General features: G+C 48.8%; 2 protein-coding genes across 2 annotated transcripts in view; one reads left to right on the top strand and one right to left on the bottom strand.

Annotated features, from left to right (window-relative positions):
• Positions 1-19,552, top strand: part of LOC120958116 (dorsal-ventral patterning protein Sog) — a 247,514-nt gene that overhangs the window by 135,551 nt on the left and 92,411 nt on the right. The gene's annotated exons all lie outside the window — the stretch shown is intronic.
• On the bottom strand, positions 5,112-8,597 carry LOC120957404 (origin recognition complex subunit 2). The gene is made up of 2 exons (XM_040379606.2): positions 7,763-8,597; positions 5,112-6,780 (listed from the first exon to the last, which is right to left on the bottom strand). Exons 1-2 carry the CDS (start codon positions 8,406-8,408, stop codon positions 5,378-5,380), a joined length of 2,049 nt encoding a protein of 682 aa, XP_040235540.2. The 5' UTR covers positions 8,409-8,597; the 3' UTR covers positions 5,112-5,377.

Genomic DNA, 19,552 nt, shown 5'->3' with positions numbered 1-19,552 from the left:
TTAAGTATGTATCCGCAAGGATGGTATGTCTCCATGTATCTCGATTGTAGTTGTAGTTGTTATGGAACTATTAACCATTAAACCGAATACGTCATGTTTCACGTCATCTGCTAACTTTGAGGCTTTCTAGATAGTTCCTAATTAATCTACCTATCTTAATACCACTTCATTGCTAAGGATACTCTTTCCTGAAATAATCCAAAAGGGTAAACTATAGAGCAAAATACAGCTCTACCAATCCCTTAATTTTTGATACTTTGAGGCGTTTGCCTGCCTATCTTTCAAAATGGGTCGTACGGGGATCTGATATTCATCACTACTGAAAAAGATTTGCTTAACATTGCCACGACAGCAGCCAAGAACTCGTTTCTATAATAGAAAAGCATGTAGTTTTACAATAGAAAGCCAAGAGAAGCTGTGGATAGTGGTTCATCATCTGAGTTTCGAAGAATGTGTTCAGTTTTCGTTAGAAGTAGAATCGCCTGAATGTTTTGTGAACTATCATTACATTAATGATAATGATTCTGTTTTCCATTATATTAATTAATTTTTATGACTTCGATGAAATAGCTACAGAAGAGAGAAACAACACAAATATTAACAAACAAACAAAAATTAGAATGTGACTACATTTAATTGAGACACGCGCGCGAAATCTAGATTTTGAAAATCAGCTGGCGGTTGGTACGCCAATAGGCGGGCAACCATACTTACATGTCTTGTTTTTTGATTTCTCAAACATCTACTCGATAGAAGCTTGCAGCAATAATTTAATTATCGCAAGATACATCAAACATCTCAATCCCATCATCATGATCGCGAACTTGCGTGAATTACGATTGCAAGTTCCTTAAAAAACACCAGAGCATCCGGAAGAAGTTCGAAAACCTTACGGAGCATTACAAGCAGTGGCGAATCTGACGGTAGGCGAACTAGATGGTCGCCTGGGGCCCCGTAGATCAGTAGACTATAATATGCAGTGCCCTCTTTTCTCTTTTTTTTCTATGGATATTAGTGTTGGGTTCCATGAATCTTCAGAATGAGTGATTCTAGTTTCGAATCGAATCTCCAAAGATTCATGAATCTTTAAAGCTTCCCCATGAATCTCCAGAAATTCTAAAGATTCATGAATCTCTGGAAATTCATGGAGAATCTTTAAAGATTCATGAATGAACCGATCACGAATCCATAAGGGTCCTGGAACGGATTCTGGACCCATTCCTTGCCCTGGAGTTGATATTGAGCTCTTGAATCCTTATCGATCCTGGAAACGATCTTGAACTCTTACTGGTTCTAGTACCGATTATGATTCTTATGGACCTGTTGAGAGCACGAACCTTGAACCTGGTCAGAGTCTGGACTAGGTACAGTTCTTGTTCCTATCGAGTTTCTGGTTGCGCTGATTTGTAAAACAAGACCGGGCAGGACATGTGCACATGCGTAGGAATTGGCATAGGAAGTAGCGTAAGATTTTTAACTCAATTTGTAAAGTGATGACGATAGGTTGCTGATTTAATGCTGATTTTTTCAAGGCAAAACTTTCTCTTAATCGTACGCCAGAAATGCGCGAACACTCGAAAGGGTAGAAAAGTGATTCAGCAATCATTTGAATACCAAAAAGTGACGAACCAACGGTGCCTGTATTACAGATGTGCACACTGAGTAAGAGTCGCTTTGTACGCTGCACTGTATTTGCTTGTTTTGATAAAGATTTTGGCAAGACAACGTCATACGAGTCACAAGATTGTAATTTCAAAATACAGCTCATGCCTAGATTGACACATTTAAATAATCATCAGTTCTTAAACAACAATACGTTTTACTGTTCAAATCTTATTCGAATTCAAAAATTTCAGACGGTCGCAGTTTTTGATTTCATTGCGGACTTTTGGACAGAGTCTTTGACACTTTACCTACTAACCAGTCCTTCCCGCTAGTTTCTTCTGATTCTAAATATTGGAAGTCTATGCAGTCGGAAGGGGATGGTTAGTTTGGAAATCCAGGAGCTCTGTCCTATTTCGGAAGTTTGAAATGAAAGGTGTTAACTGCAAGAACTTCTGCGTGTTAATCTCTCTTCATTGAAAGCATGGTCTACGTTGTTCTTAATTTTATTCTGCACGTTTTTTATTCTTCCAGAAAAGTCTTATTGTGACGTGGAAGGATTTGGAAGGAACAATGCTTACTTGTATTAGGAAAAGTAAATTGGTGAAGGAAGAAAGTTATATTCACATGCGTATCACATGCTCATATTATTAAAGTGGTCCCAAACCATATTATTCTCATCATAACTATCGTTTCTAGTAGTACCACCAGGCACCCTGATAGTATTGAGCACAGTTTCCACTATTCCATCGTCCTGATTCTTGGTCGTAAACTTCATGCCCTTGTGGAGTCTCAATCTACCGTTCCCGTGTGTGATCGCACCTTCGTTAATGAATATAGCAGCACCTCACTGCTGATCTCACACTCATCGTATCGTGCGTACATGGAGCTGCCATCTACACGTTTCTGCTCCACCAATCCTTAGTTTGGACCAATTCAATTAGTTTAGACGAATCGATTGAGCAGGTTATTATGGCTTATTACTGTTGTTTAAAGAGCTCGTAAAGGCGGTCAAGAGATTCAGTGAAATTATTCCACATTTGCTTTTTTATTTTCACGATTTCTTCTATCCCGTTTCCAATTGTGTCCCCGTAGTTGGAGAATAACTGTTTAACGGGATCGTTTTCTTTACCACGGACTATGGTCGTTGAAAAGAGCGCCAAAGCAAGGAGCATTATCACTTTATGCGCGAACATAGTGAGCTAGCGCCTAGGACTTTCCTCTGGAAAGATGATACTGAGCAACAACGGGCAATGGAGCATCCTTTTATACGGGAATTAGCAGCACAATCTCAAACGTCACGCTTACCAATGTTGGACGGACGCGAATAATCCAGGCAGAATTGCACAACTTCACACTTATCAGTGCCGTAGGAATGCTAATATTCAACGCAACTTGCACCGAAAAGATGATGACGGCCTTATCAGCGTGTGTAGTAAGTAATTTTGCAAATCGTAATTTTATTTGTTTGTTTACATATGTGTTCATACGTTGGTGAAGCCTAGCAATGGTGCGAGCAGATGGAATAGAACGGCTGAGTAGAGATAAACGAGGAAAACCCCAAACTGAGAGTGGCATCATCTGCATGTCTGCTACAAGCAAATAATGATCTTCTTGCTGTCTCGTCTATCGTCATACATTGCATTGTTGTCTTTTGTAGCACATCCAAAGCATTTAAAGCGGTAATCTAGCACAGTCTTGAAAACCCCCAACCTTGCAATCCTAGATTAACAATATAGCAAGCTCCTTACACGCAGGGATCCTACGATCGCACGCAGATATGTAGGTAAGATAGAATATAAGAATAATGTTTACTTTCAGCAAACGCCTACACCATCAAGCATTTTAAGAGTAATAAGTCTACTGGCTACGATGGGTTGGTGGCCCAGATCTTCTATATTGAGCCATTCTTGGCCCAGCTATTCTACCATTCTTGGAGAAGATGGCTGAATACAGAAACGACACATACCATCTCTTCATTGACTTCAAAGTCACAAATGATAGCATCGCCAGGGTAAAACTGCACGACGCTATGAACCTTTTGTAATCCCGGCCAAACTGATAAGGCTAGTTAGAATGACTATGACCAACGACACTTGCCAGGTGAAGGTAGATGGAGTGGACTCTCAGGGCCTTTTGCTACCATCAAAGGTCTGCCCCAGGGGGACGTACTTGCATGTCTCCTATTCAACGTGGCGCTAGAGAGGGACATCCGGGACTTCGGGAATTATTTTTGACAAGTCAACCGAGATCCTGGCATACGCTGATGATATAGTCATCATTGGTCTGCGGCTCCTACCAGGGGATTGAACAGGCGGCAGAGAACCTTGGATTGCAGATAAACGAGGCAAAGACCAAACTGATGGTGCCAACATCAGCGGCCCTACCAATAAATAATCAGAATATACATAGGCGTGACGTACAGATAGCTGAACGCACTTTTGAAGTCGTTAATTCACAATTCACCTATCTTCAGGTCAAAGGTCAGCAACGACAATAGCATGGTAGCTGAATTGCGCACAAGGTTGCTGGCTGCCAACCGGTCATTCTACAGGCTGAAAATTCAGTTCACCTCAAAGAACTTGTCGCGACGGACGAAGCTGGAACTACATAGCACCTATATAGTACCGATACTCAAATACGCCTCTGAGACAGGGACACTGTTCAAATCTGACAAAACCCTCTTAGCCGCGTTCGAGAGGAAGATGCTCAGAAGGATACTTGGCCCCGTATGTGTGGAAGGACAATGGAGGAGCCACTATAATGACGAGCTATACGAGATGTGCGGCGACCTCACTGTCGTATTAAGCTCCGCAAGGCTAAAGTCTTTTTAGGCCGTCCACGAAGACGCGGAGGAGGCGTGGTAGGCCTATATTGAGGTGACAAGATGGCGTGGAGGCGTCCACCATTAAGCCGGGATAACAGACTGGCAGAGGAATGCGCGAGACATTGAGCGAATTCGGACACTCCTGAGGTAGGCAAAGACCGCAAAACGGTTGTAGCGCCGGACAAGAAGCAGTTGGTGTAGGCGGTTGAAACTGTTAAGCAAGATCGGAGTCTGCGATTGAGAGGGGGTATTGTAGATTTGGCAATCGCGTAGTCAACAAAATGCAAAGGCAGATCGACCTAGTCTGCAATATAATGAACCAATAGTTTAGTCGTAATAAAACCACCAGCTAGAATCTTCAATTTGTCATCAACTTGTTTGTTAGAGGCTACAAAAACAAAAAGTAGAACCGATTCTAGGTCCAACTGTAAGTCCTTATTGATGATCGCCGATCAAACGAACAGGCGATGTAGCGGTGATGAGGGAGAGACTAACCACATTCTACTGGTAACTAAATGGAAGAACAAACACGCAATTCGTCCTACCCCACAGACCATCATTTAACCTTGAAGAGCGAGAAAGCTTGTTCATTTAGTGGGATCTTTCTTTAAAAAAAAAACATCTAATTTAACGAAACTCCACACATTTAGTATCAGAAAAGATATAACTAAAATTGAAATCGTTTGAATGTTGGAATGCTGCGGCCCGCCTGTTTATTTTCTTGCTTTAATTCTATCGAGTATCAAAGTATAAAGTATGTGTGCCTTTGATGCAGGAAGAATGCATTTCACCTGCTCCTTCTGCAACACGGGTACGGAGCGATCTATTCGCCGGAACAAAAAAAAACACGGAATAATTCAGAGAGAACAAAGAATCATGAAAAAGGTAATCATAAGTGCAAAACATAATACACGAACTCTTCCCCAACCCTCCCCAATCGTCGCGCCACTACACTTTCTTGGCCGTCTCTTCCACGAACCGCTTCAGCAGGCCGTGCTCGATCGGGATGTGCAGATTTTCCGACCCATCGAGGGAGCGCTTGATCCGCAGCAGCTTGTGGTCGGTAAACTCGGTCAGCTGGGCGCGCAGCGCAATGTCGCTGCTGACCAGGAACGCTTCCCGGCACGCCCAGTACAGGTCCTTCAGCGGCATGCCCGGGTAGTGCGGATGGGCCGGCCCGCCCTGCTCCAGCTGGTGGCGCACGATCGCCATAAAGATGCCGCGCGCGTTCGACGTGAGCGACGCGTACACGCTGGCCATCGAGGAGAGGGCCAGGGCGCCCGCGTTCTGCACCAGCAGCGAGTTCTCGAACGCCGTCTCGACGCCGTACGGCAGCAGCGTGGTCGTGTCCCACCAGCAGAAGTTGTACTGCGCCAGCTTGGAGGCGTCCCACAGCAGCGGCGCGTTGATGTGGTCGATCGTCGCGACCAGGTGCAGGTTCGGCAGGCTGGCGAGCCGGGCCAGTGTCGCCTGCATGCGGTCGGCCCGCATCGCCACCCCGTCCAGGTTGTGCACGAGCAGGAAGACGTGCAGGTCGGGCTGGCAGGCCAGCTCGCGCTCGATCTCGTCGATCGTTTCGTGGTGCAGGGCGGTCGGCAGCTGCAGCTCGAGCAGATCGTTCGCGACCGCGTCCAGCACGTCCTTCACGGTGAGCGAGGGGAAGAACCCGTTCACGACCAGCACCGGCCGGTCGGCTAGCGCGCGATGGTGAAAGCTCTGCAGCAGCGTGCGCTTGGAGCCGAGTCCGTACAGCAGCACGCTGTAGCCCTGGTCGAGCAGGAACAGCCAGCGGGCGAACTGGCGGCTGTGGTCGTCCAGCAGCTCCTGCATGGCGGCCGCGTGCGCCCGGTTCGTGCCGCTCGTGTCCTCCAGCAGCCGCAGCAGCACGTCCTGCGGCAGCCGCGGCGTTTGCAGCCGGTCGAGCGTGTGGTCGGACGTGACCGATTTGCCGCCGGCCGCGAACGTCGAGAAGTAGTCGTCGCTCTGCACGATGTACTGCAGGTCGGGCGGGGCGCTGTGCTTCGAGGCGGCGGCGCGGCTCGGCCGGCCCGGTCCGCGTGCCGGCAGGCTGGCGGGGACGGGGATCGCTAGCTTCGGTGCGGCGGTTGACGGAGCGCCCGCCGCCTTCGTGCCGTTCGTGGTGGCGGCGTGCGATTTGCGCCGGTTGCGACCGGCGCTGCTGGCGGTGCTGTATTCGCTTTCGATGTCCGCCGAGCAGCTGCCCTCGCTTGACTGGTCGCCCTCCTCCTCTTCGTCTGTGTCGCTGTCCTCCTCCTCCTCGGACGGTTCGTAATCGCTCTCGCTAGCGGAAAAGTCGGACATCAGCGACGCTTGCAAGGCTTTCGACAGTTCTGGCAAATGGGAGAAAAAAAAATGCAATAGATCAGTTAATGGAAGCATTGAGTGGTTGAACCGTCGTGTCAATGATCAAATTTACATCATCAATTTACTTCATCTCGACGACCGGCAAACCCGGGAGTTCCATACATTTTGTATGGGAAGCTATCATTTTTCACATTAAAACCTGAATAATTTTTGTTGAGTTGAAAATAAACATGCAAACATTAGTCTTATTTACTTTGGTGAGGAAATGAGACTTTTACAGACTCGTTTACTATTTTTTCATATTTTTTTACGTTAGACAACTCTCCTTTTAAATGGATGTTTTTAGTGCTGTTTTATGTAAAATACATAGAAAGTGCCTTTTTCCATACTTTCTTGAGACGATTTAAAAAAAACATAAAATTTTCAATTGTTTTACATTGTTTCATAGTCAATGTTATCAAACATTATACGCTTGGTAAGTACCATTTCAAAATTATACATTTTTTTTTTTTGTAACAAAAATTAAATTACACAAAAACATGTTTTAAAAACACTTTTGACGAATAATTTCTGCTTTTCAGGCAAATAAAAGCAAATGAATCAACGCTTATTGCAGTTTCAAGTTGATAAAATACCCGGGTATCCGGTTGTCAAGGTACGCGACCGTGAGGGGGTTCGGACACTCCTGAGGCAGGCCAAGACCGCAAAGTGGCTGTAGAGCCGGATATATAACTAACTAACATCATGACTAATTCAATCATTATGATACAGCATTGAAGGGTACCAATGAATCAACCGGTTCCATGCATAAAACAACTTCATTTTGACACAACTTTGGGGAACCATGATCAAGTTGGAACATACCGGCAAGCGTATTGTTATGAAGCCTCAGCAGCCATCCATGTCTATGCAGGATTCATTTCAAGTGTGATCCGGGCTTCATGCCAACAGTTTGATAGATTGTTTGATTGTGATATGCAAAATATTCAGCGAAGCGAATGTGTTTACCTTTCTTGGCGTGCTGGCGCTGATGCATCGGCGTCTTCGGCACCTTGCCGGCGGTGCGCGGCGTCCGTGGCGTCCGTGGCGTCCGCGGTGCCCGGTCCGGCAGGGGGTCGGCGCGTGGCGTCCTCTGCTGCTGGGCACTGCTCGCCTGGGCGGCCAGCGCACTCATCGAGCCGCGCTTCTTCGGCGTCCGGAAGCCGTAAATGCCGTCGCCCGCCACATCGGTCCGCGCCTCGAACAGCGTCGTGGCGGCTACCTTGTTGTTCAGCAGCTCGAACTCCTCATCGTCGTCCGCCGCACCGGCCATCCGCCCATCGCCACCACTGTCTGCGCCGTCGTCGCGCGCGCTCGTATCGCTGTCGCTCTGCTCCTGGTAGCCGCGCCGTCTCCCACCGCCGGTCACGTAATCCTTCGCGTACCGGGTGTTGGGAGACAGGATGCGAGAGGAGCGCCGCAAGCTGCCACCGCCACTTTGTGCCGGTTTGCGCCTCCCCTTCGCTCCGTCGTTGTCCGTGCTGGAGGGTGGCCGGGCGCTCGATTCGTCCACCGACGAGTCCGACCCGCTGTCGCTGCCGAGCAGCTGGGCTAGCCGGCGGTCCTCCTCCTCGTCCAGCTTGAGCGGCACGTGCACCGTTTTGCGGCGGCTCATCTTGATCGCTGAAGCTGAGACGCAAATTAGGCCCGTGTTTTTCTCGACAACACAACACAACACCAAACGATACACAGAGAAAGAGAGAAAGACACCGTGCGTACCCTAGCCGACGGTTTCGGACGGTTTGCTGTTGCTGTGTGTTTGATGCGCGCGCGAATTCCGTCGTTTTGTTGACAGCTGGAACTGTCACAAAGCAGCGGGTTCAAAACAAACCAGATTTTGACAGCTTATGGTTCGGGGTATTTTTTATCTTCGAAGGGAAATTTTTTATTCTATAAAATTTAACATTTTCCGCTGTTCAATAACATTTGCTCGCTTTGTATATAAATGTACGCCTTTATTTTGATGAATTTTGCTGATCGCTTTCGGCAAGGTGACACAACTGCAGCTTACACTATTGCACACCAGGCGACGCTGCACGCTAGCCAATACACAAACCATCCCCGAACGTGGGGCACGTTGAACGCATGTAACTCCATTAACGCTTGCCAAATGTAACGCAAGGTTTACGGTTTCAAATGTAACGCGATTACATGCGGTACAAACATCGGTTTTGGGAAATGTTCCGTAGAAGTTGAAGGAGTAGAAAAGTAGAAAAAAATCCAAATCCAGGAAAGTGATTTATGCTTCTTCTTCCTCCTCTTCTTCCTTTTTCTCTTCTTCTTCTTCTTCTTCTTCTTTTTCTTTTTCTATTTTTTCTTCTTCTTCTTCCTTCTCCTCTTCTTCGTTTTTCTCTTCTTCTTCTTCTTTTTCTCTCTTTTCTTCTTCTTCTTCAGTTTATTCCGCCGATTCCGGAATTGACTCCGGAACCGATTCCGAAGTTGACTCCACAGCCGATTCCGGTCTCCGAAATTGGTTCCGGAATCGAAATCGGCTCCAGAATCAGAATCGGCTCTAGAATCAGAATCGGCTCCAGAATCGGAATCGACCTGGGAATCGCAATTTGCTCCAGTAACGGAATCATGATTGACTCCAAAAATGGAATTAGCTCCGAGATGAGCATCAGTTCTTGAACTGAAATAAGAAGCTTCAGAAGCGAAATCAGTCCGGGAATCTCCTTCAGAATGAATCGTTGACTAGTAAATTTTGATATTTTGCGGCTATTAATACGTAGCATCATTGGACTTAAACGCCTATTATTATGAAGATGCCGAAACCGACTCCGCGTTCGAAGCCGATTCCGATTCCGGAACCAATTCCGAAACAAATCATTACTACGCGACTATCATTAGACCGATACCACATTCTTCTACCAACTCTTCAAACAGCAACTATAAGCGTTTTGATGCTTTGATACTGCTGTGAGCAACGACAATCAAACCTAGCAAACCTAGAAAACCTATCAAACCTAGAACCAAGCTAGCGTTTTCTCAAAGCAATATTAAAACTTTGTCTAGCTATATGTTGGTTTTCCGCCGGAAGCCTCTTGATGTAAATGTTCCAGAGAGGAACTCAAGAGTCTGTACCAATTAATAGAATCATTAAAACCATATATTCTGCCACCTCCAGTTGTCCTCGAATAGTTGGTTTCATGCTAGTATTGAGATTAGGGTCTGTGCGGAAGTAACACAAATCAACCATTTATACCATCAAAAGCATTTACCAACAACTTTTGAAGATCACTCTTGGCTCTACAGTAATCTCAAAGATCCTCCAAATATATTCCCAACATTTATTGATTAATATAACATAAGAACGATGGCGCCAAACTTCTAGAAACATTTATATTTCAATCATCAAACTTCTTCAAAATCCCATAAGCTTCCAAAACGCTTTGCATTGATTTGCAAGACCTTAGGGATGGTGGTTCACTTCCGCCTCGTCTAATGCGTAGAGCTGTCAAAGGTGTGTGTCATGCGATCGTGACGCCCTATCCCACCTCCCCTTCACACCATAAACCCTTACCCAATCAGCCTCGACCGAGCTTTGTGATCGATCGGCTCTCGCTAGGGTCGCCCCGTGCCGACCTTTTTCCACCACCCGCCAAATGGCAGAAGAGTGCTGGCGAGTCGTGCCAGCAGCCCCGCAATGGGTGGTCAAGCGAGCAGTACCCGGGACAGACACGTCCACCGCCACCACCTAAAGCCTATCTATCACTGTGGACGTGAGAAGGAAATCACGCAAGCTGTCAGAACTTGCGCGCACTCGCAGCCAAGATCAAAGGGTCACCGGGTACGTACGTGTGTGTGTGTGTGTGTGTGTGTCCGGGATGGGGCAAATTTTAGTGAGGATGGCAGAGCTCGCGAGAACTCGCTGAAATCTAGCCATAGGAAGGAGCAGACACTTGGGTGAGCGGAAGGAGAGCATTGGAAAAAGCGCAATCCAAAGCGTTGGCGCACCCGCTGGGAAGATTGCGATATTGCTCACAAGATCAAGAAGAAAACGAAGGAGAAGAAGTGACCAGAGCTCTTGGCAAACATTCCGAGGAAGGAAAGAGGGGTAATGGGGGAAGGATCATCCCGGTAAGGCGGCGTTCCAACGGGTCGATATCAGATTTTTCGTGATCTCTCTTCTGGACTTCCAAAAAAATATTGTTCCCAACGTTCCATTTTTCTTGGAGTTGGCGGACAGAGCGCACACACACGCCCCGGAACATCGTTTTTGGATCCCTTCATAGTATCATCCTCCCTTTCGACTGGATTCGCAAATTTGCGATCCGGATCGGAACGAATCGGGACCCAAAGAATGCGGGAGAGCATTCACACGACCAACAAGGGATCTGATGGCTTTCAGACACCCTGCCATACAGTTTGGTAAAGCCTCCAGCCACATTTCTTCACAGTTTGTTTCTTCTTCTTCATTGTATTTTCAACGGACGCTGTGAAAAGAAAATCCTGCCCATACACACATACCAACACTACAATGTCTGTCAGGGACAGTGCGTTTTTTTTTGTTTAATTCGTGCTCGGATTGCACAACACCGCTCCGCTGTCACCGGAGAAGCGGTCCTGAATATTTATTGGCTCCTGCGACATTGCCGCTGCTTTGATGTCAGCCAGCGAAATATGTTGCTCGAGTGTCCGGTGGCCGGCGATGCACGTCCAGAGAGGTCCAGAGGCGGCATGGATATCATCCAATTTCAAAGTGTCCGGAGCACTCTTCAACTGCTCGGGAATCCTTCAAACCCAGCGCAGACCCTTGCACCGCATTCCCGAGAAACACGGACACATTCCAGAGTAGTTTCCGCTTTTCAGCTATGGCGTCATGGTAGAGCCTGCCAGACTGCGTCTGAACGGGATGGAGTGATCTAACGCCACACTGTCTGGTACGGGACCAGGCGAAGCTGACACCGAGTGATCAGGCCCTTTAGGTCCTCAGTTGGTCGGCATGACAAGCGAGTGTGCCTGACGATCATCAAGAACAAGCGAACGAACGAGAAAGATCTAGAGAAATAGAAAAAGACAGAGAGAGAGAGAGAGATAGAAAGAGAGAGAAAGAGAAAGAGAGCGAGAGAGGGCAAGCAATATAGAAATTTCGGAGAAACCTAATAAAATCATAACAATTATAAAACGCTTTATTCTCCCCGACGCCGACAGCCCCCACAGGACAGGACAGGACAGACCAGCAGCAGCAGCACAACAACAACAACAACAAGGGCCGTCCTCACCCGCCGGGCCGAAAGGTGTGAAATGTACATTTCATTTCCGCACCGCCCAGCTGCTTCCGCCCCTTGGACCACACCGTGGGCATTCTTCTTTGGGCTTTCGGAGGGTTTCGGGATTAATCATTCATCTTCGGAGCGTTGCGAGCGAGCGAGACCCCCCGTCGGCGGGCAATCGTCATCGTCGATCTTTTCTGTGCCCTCTTCTACTGTGCTCCCTCTCCTCCATCACATGTGTAGGGCTGCATAGCGAAGGTACAACGTAGAATACAGAGACAGAGAGAGAGAGAATAAGGGAACCAACTAAAAGGAAACAAAGCCCCCCCCCCCCCGAAACATTGTCGAAATGGCAGGAGACGTGCCAGCCAGATATTTCTGCTGTACCGAGAGAGCCCCGGCCTCAAACTCCACTGCTCAAGAATGCCCCCCCCCCCCCCCCCGCAAACCTCCAGCCCGTTCCACTTTCCCTGCTGCGCCCACCCCAGGGCGACGAAGCGGGTTTCTGGACGAATTCCGACGAATTTCACGCGCATCTTCACACGCGGGGCGATTCGAGTATATCCGGCCATCAAAAATGTCGGTCCCCTCCGCGCCCCAGATTGGAATGCGGAGCTGTATGGTTTGTGTGCTGGGACAGTTCGACCGCACGAGATGCCCTTGAGGTGCAAAGATTTGGCTAGCACATGGTGCCTGGCCGGCAAGAGACGAAGCTGTCCCAGAAACAACAGTTTCCTGGGACACTTCCTGGAAGACACTTTCGCCGAGGTTTTTTGTTTTGTTTTTGGTTTGTGTTTCTGTTGCTGTGGGACCAAACACCAGGACATTCCAACAGTGTCGGGATCCATTGTTGATAAAACAGTGCATCTGATTGTATCTCCGAGTAATAGCCGAAGCATCAGAGAAGATCCTAGAGCTCCTACGGGGGTAATTGCATTCCATTCCCAAAACGCACCGGTGCCTACCTGCGCTTGGAATGCTTTCTGCTGCCTAATGTGCTCTAATGCTTGCAATAACGTGCCAGATTATCCCAATTTAAGCTAGCAATCCCTCTGTTTCTTTGTCTCTCTCTCTCTCTCTCTCAATACATGTATATGTGTGTATGGCAGTAGTTCCAGAACCATTAAGGGTCACAACGGCGAACCTCCGGAAAACGATGCAGCGAGGACCCGGTTGCTTTTATTTCTCTCTCTCTCTCTCTCTCTCTCTCTCTCTCTCTCTCTCTCTCTCTCTCTCTCTCTCTCTCTCTCTCTCTCTCTCTCTCTCTCGCTCTCTCTCTTTCTCTCTCTCTGTTGTTCCTTCTCCTTCATTCTTGTTTCTGCGATGCTCACAAAAGCCTTTGCGCGCTTTTCGGAAATCAGTTCGGCCGGTAGCCAATGGAAGCCGGTGCACGCTGGCCTTGGTATTAGGGACACCGAGGCAGGAGAACCTTGGCGGCGCAAAGAACCCCTGGAAAAGAGCGGAAGAGACAGACTGGCACAGCCGTGAAGTCGAAACGAAATTCCAAGAACGTCCAGGCAAGCCGCAGCAGAATTCCCAATGCCTCTCTGCCTCTCTCTTTACATCTCTCATCTCGCTCTGACCGATCCAGTTAGTTCCAGGGGCCGGAGGTCTTCTCGAGCTTTTCGGAAAACACCCTCCCTTTCGGTGGCGCAAGGTGGAGGTGGTGTTGGTGGTGACGATGGTTTCCACACCACAAACTCCTTACTGCCGTTGCTGCGTCCGAAGGTCGAATAATGCCGCAAGGTACACCCTCGGCCAAGGCAAGAATGCGGCGCAAAAGGGTCAGATCAGGAGATAGTGGGCCCCTTTACCCTTGTGCTCGTTCTTCTGCCTTACACACACACACACACACACACACACACACACACACACACACACACACACACACACACACACACACACACACACACAAACATATACTCTTTGCCTGTTCGTACGAGTCCGTGTTGCCGTGTTGCTTTCTTCTGTGCGAAGTACACGCGGTGCGTTAGAAGGGGGTTTGTGAGTGCGTTGTTCCTGCAAACGGGGCCGCAGATCAGGGACCGAGATCGTGAGGCTCAGAACGTAGGTGTTGGGATGTCTGTCTGTGTGTGTGTGTGTGTCTTTGGTTGTTGATGAATGGAGTGCAGATGTGCGCTGGGCTGCGTGTTTCATGGAAGCGCACGCGGATGGATGGCGCACCAAGAAGCCGTCGCGCAACGCCACAGGACCTGCCTATGATCTCTCTCTCTCTCTCTCTCTCTCTCTATCTCTCTCTCTCTCTCTCTCTATTATTTCTCTCTCTATATCTCTCGCAGACAATAGGCTCCAAACGGGCGTGAATGCCCCAGCACCGAAGGAAGCAACGCAAGCCATTTGCAGAAAAAAAAATCAGTAAGAATGACAAGCTGGGGCGCAGGGCTGTCGAACGCCAACCAGCTACGTCTCTCCCACTCTATCTCTCCCATCCTCTCCTTCTCCTTTGCGGAAGAACAGAGAGAGAGAGGGATAGAAAGAGAGAAAGACAGACACCGCAAACAGCATGAAGTGAAGAAATTCTATACCCGCGCGGCGTGTTGGCGTGCTCTGCAGATATGTAGTTATCGTTTGGGGCGCGTTTTTCGCACTTCTGAGCTGAGCACTCTGGGCCGACCGTCGCTTGGCGGCGTTCTTCAAACCGTCCTCCTTCGCTCGGCTGTGCCTTTTTGGTGTTGTTTTTGTTTTTGTTCCTTGCTTTTTAAACGCCCAGTACGAAAGAGCTGAAGAGGAAATAAAGTGGAGAAGGGGGAGGGGGGGGGGTGTGGGAATGCCCCCCCCCCGCGCCCATTAAACAGAATGTGGACGTGTGTGAATGTGTGTTTCACAAGCAAACTAACAAGTCACGCCAAGAGCCCTGCTGCCGTCGAGCCACGCCATCCAGCAGCCATCTTTAACCGTGCGCGTCGGTTTTGCTGTACAACGGGCAATGGCTCCACAGCGAACGGAAGCGAACGGAGGTTCGGTGCGGGCGTTAGCCCTCGCTCTCTCGCTCTCTCTCTCTCATCATGATCATCATCATCTCGCCCGCTCATTGGCGATCGCATTGGCCTGCGATGATGCTGGCCGAAGATCGACACCTAGGCGTACACCCAATTAAGCTGTTGGACGTAAATGACAGTTCTTTACCGTGATCATTATGCGCTCCCTGCGTCCCGCGCTCGTTCATGCTCGCTCATGGTGCAGCGCCTGGAGAGTTCGTCGCCTGGTTGCCTGGTTTTGTGCACTTCGGGGTCTTTTTGAGCCAGATATTGAACGCAGCAGCACCGTCGAACGCCAAATCGCACCGCGGGATGCGTCGCTGGCCCAGCTGGCCCCCAAACAGCGGCACACAAACAGTGCATAATGAGCGGGACACCTACTACCGGACCGCGGGCTAATGGACCGGGACAGTTAAGACAAAACAAAAACACACGCATACACGCACCGAGCCCATTATTGAAGAAAGGTCCGGCAGCCGGGTTGTTTGCTCGGGGCAAATGGATGGATGGATGGATGGTGCGGCTCTCCTGCGGCTGGGTCTTCAGCCTATTTCTCATCAGCTCCAGCTTCCGAGTCGAGCCACTCATTTCCATTTGCCAACTCCCGACGACTCCAGAAATGGACATGGGCCTGAGAGTGTTTTCGAGCTTCTGTTGATTATGTGTGCGTGTGTGTGTGTGTGTGTATGCCGGACACCAAAAACAGATCCGGCGACTGGTTGTGAAGGTGACGCGGCTACCATAAGTAGCCGGGACCATCCTCATTATTTGGGCCTAGCCGACCTTTTGTTTTTGTTTTTTTTTGTTTACGCGTTCTTCTCGAGCCTTTCCGCCGCGGAGGTTTACAGGGCTGATGGGTGTGAGGACGCCTTCCGACACTTGCCTCCCTCGTCCCGTGCTGCATGCCAGGTGGTCTTCGAACCCCCCCCCCCCCCGGGGGCCGGCCGGGGTCTAATGAGAAGGGAAGTCCCATTACCCCCTTCTGTCTTAATCAGGCTTCGGGGGAGGGGGGCCCGCTAGAGGCCCCCTTAGCCCCCGTGGATTAAGCAGGTAAGATTGATGATTTTAAATACCCATGTTAGCCTATCTTTGCCTACGTGCCTGTGTCTGTGTGTGTACTTGTTGGTTTTAACACTTTGTGCACGGTTCTGGTGGTGCACCAAAATTAGAAGGAGCCCGCAGAGAGAGAGACTGCCTGACAGCAGCCGGCAGCCCGACAAGGTCGAGATTAAGCGAGATGGTTATCTTTTGGAATACAGAAAAGTACAGAAAAAAGCAATCCTACGCATTAAAGGGAGGCATAAAAAATGAACAGGAAGACAAAACAAAGAGAGAGAGAGAGAGAGAGAGAGAGAGAGAGAGAGAGAGACTGCCTCACTCGCAAAGCAAATGTATGCAATGTGTGTGCGTGTGTTTCGCCTGTTTGCTCTTTGTGCCGTCGGCTGCCGCAACGACCACTGACAGCAAGTTAAAAGCAATCGTATGTTCTGGACCTTTTGCCTGAACGCACACCTAGGGGAAGGTGCGCCCGGGGCTGACGCGGGCAGCAGCGAACACCTCAAGGGCCCAGGATTAAGATGGGTTTAATAAGGGAGCAGGCATTTCCACGCGCGATAAAGGACTCTCGCTGCACGCCGTTACGGCCGTGCACAACATCAAACATCAAACAACAGCACACACACACACGCTCATACAAACACAAAAAAAAAGCAAGAATGATCCAAGCAGGCGAGAGCGTTATTTGAATCGGCATAAAATGAATATATAAATAAATAAATATATATAAATAAATTAATAAAGAAACCGGATGAGGCGTGGGGCAGCCGACATTGCGCGACGTGACGCATGATCCTGGCGTTATCCTGAGGCTACGATCAATTATTTACAATTAGGCCGTCCCGCAGGCGACGGCAGGAGATGACACCTCGGAAGCCTGGCACCGCTGCGCAGGCAAGATCTTACCGATTTCGGAGCTTTCGGACGCTTTTAGCCGCGCCCGCCCGGCCCGGGACTCGCACCCCACAGCCAAGGGACCACCCTTGATTGGTGTTGCTGAAATCTGAAGCGTCCTCCGCGAACGGGCGAGGAGGGCGCCAACCGAGGGCCCGAAAAGGTGTCGCGCGCTCGAACGTGAGAGGGTTTTACATTTTATCGTCCTCACCTGATCGTTATCATCCTCCCCCCCCCCCCCACGAGTGGTGTGGAAGGCGTCGGAAATTTATTACACACTCCAGGGACTGCGAACAGACACCGGTGTCTCACCGCCGCCGGGAAGACAGCGCGAGGGCAAAATAAATAACCGCCGGTTCTTCGGAACCGCGTGCGTTCTGCCCGCGGCATCGCGCTTTAAATCTTCCGTTGTCTGTCCGTTTGTCTGTGTGTGTGTGTGTGTTGTTTTCGTTGTTTCGCTTTCTTCTTCAATCTCTTCCCCACAGAGCCGCTCTTGGGGCGCGCACCTCATTCCTTCCAGTTCTCAACAAGATCTCGGTGGCTGTCGAAGGCTCAAACGCCGGCGGATGATGACACTCAAACCGTTCGAAATCGTGTGAATGGTTGTGTGGCCGTACGTAGGGCGCACTTTTTTGTTGAGAGTTGGGGATTGCAACTCTCCATAGCGAACATGAAAATCACACTGCAGCAGCTCGGGAGTTATGGAAGTTATAAAGGTGCTGGAAGGCTTAGATGTTTTTAATTACCCTACTCACCAGTTAGAATGCATTGGACAGTGTAAGAGCTGCATTGGGATTAGGGCTACACAACTTCAGTAGCAGTAGCTTGGATCTTCATCTACAGATGTTCCTGGTGCTCTCAAGAGCGTTTCAAACTATTTGACACCGAGATTACTTTCAATGCTGGCAAGCGACAGATGCTTGTATTTGGAAATACCTTCAATTGCCTTGTTCATTTCTAGACAAATGCAAGGGGAGATATATTGAAGGGAAGAATGAAAACATTCGTAAAACTTATCCCATCGCTTTTGAATACTTTCGCAGTTAAGACCTATAAGGTTCTAATGTTAATTGTTGATCTTCAAAAGCCTTCATAGTTTATAGTATTTTGTGACTTCATAGTTTGAGCAGACAACTTTGATTCCAAACATTGTGAGATGTTCCAGAACTTCCAATCCCGGTGCCTTAGACACTTACAGGTTAGGATTAAGGTTACAAAATACCAATAACATTCCTGGAACATCTTCAGATGTTCCTGATGTCCAAGAGCTTTCGAAGCTGTTTGATACCGTGATTTCTTGTTTGCTGATATTCCAGATAACTTCCGAGCTTGCAAGCGAAAGATGTTTGCAACTAGAAATTCCTACAAGTGCCTACATACATGCAAGGGAATATACATTGGAGGAAGAATTGAAGAACATTCGTGGAGGTTTAAAACATTTCCAGCATTTCTTAATAGTTTCGTAGCTAAAATTACAACAGTTCTAAGGTTCTACTGTGATTTTTAGGGCTTTGAGGCACTAAGCTATCTGACTTGATAGATTGAGAAAAAACTTTGATTCCAGACGTTTCCAGATGTTCCAGAACTTATTCTAATTCGACACTAATTTCTTGTTTAAACATTAAAGTATCGGACACTAGAAATTGTAAGGAACGTTGGAGCACTTCATCTTCAATTTCCTACTACACCAGGGCTCCAAACACACAGCTTCAACGTTTGCTCATTCTGAGGATTAATACTAGTCGTAGCAGCAAAGCCCCACCAAGTGCTTTAATACCTACCTGCGGCTACCGAAACATCACTGGATCACTGGACAAAACCAAACCAAACCATTGACTTGGCACTGTACGTAGCTTGCCGCATCAACGCGGCATCCTCACTTCCCGCACTACCCGAGCGACTTGAAAAAGCCGGCGCAGGAAACCGCCAATACCGGATACGCTAACCAAATATTACCCGGCAATCACCCTTATTAGCCCTGCTTCCGATTAGCTTCGCTCCTCCCGGTTCCTCGCCCGTGCTGGATCCGACACACTCGCTCGTGTGCCGCGCCGGATATTGGATCGAGCATTCAAACGCTGCGCTTCAATGCGCCCGCCAAGGTGCGCCCTTACCGCGAGGGGAAAGGTGCCTGGAAACCCAATGCCGCGTATCGTATCCAATATCTGGTGTTGTGCCTGTGTGTGTGTGTGTGTGTGTGTGTGTGTATGATTGTATACGGCAATCCGACAACATCCCATACCGTTGCACCGCTGCTCAAACGTCATCGGTGAAGGAAAAAAAAATAAAACACACAAGCAATCGGATCGGAATTAGATACGTTCCCTCTAACCCCTTGATGTTCGCTTGTTTGAAAGGGGGAAAAAAGGGAAGGTACGCGGAAGCGGACCAAACAGAACCTAGCCGGGTGTCCGGCCAGTGGCGAACCTGTAATCGCTAGTGCACGCTGACCGGCGGCGAACGCAACGTGTGAAGTGCCCGCGCAAGGTGCGCTATCCCCCGCCGAGATCCTGTGCTGTGGGGCTTCGGGAATCCAGGACAGCTCAAAGAGAAGCCTTCCCCCCCCCCCCCACCTTTCCATTCCTGCCTGGGCA

This window comes from Anopheles coluzzii, chromosome X (assembly GCF_943734685.1).
Source record: "Anopheles coluzzii chromosome X, AcolN3, whole genome shotgun sequence".
In the NCBI taxonomy this organism is placed as follows: domain Eukaryota; kingdom Metazoa; phylum Arthropoda; class Insecta; order Diptera; family Culicidae; genus Anopheles; species Anopheles coluzzii.
This window is presented reverse-complemented; position numbering and strand designations above follow the sequence as displayed.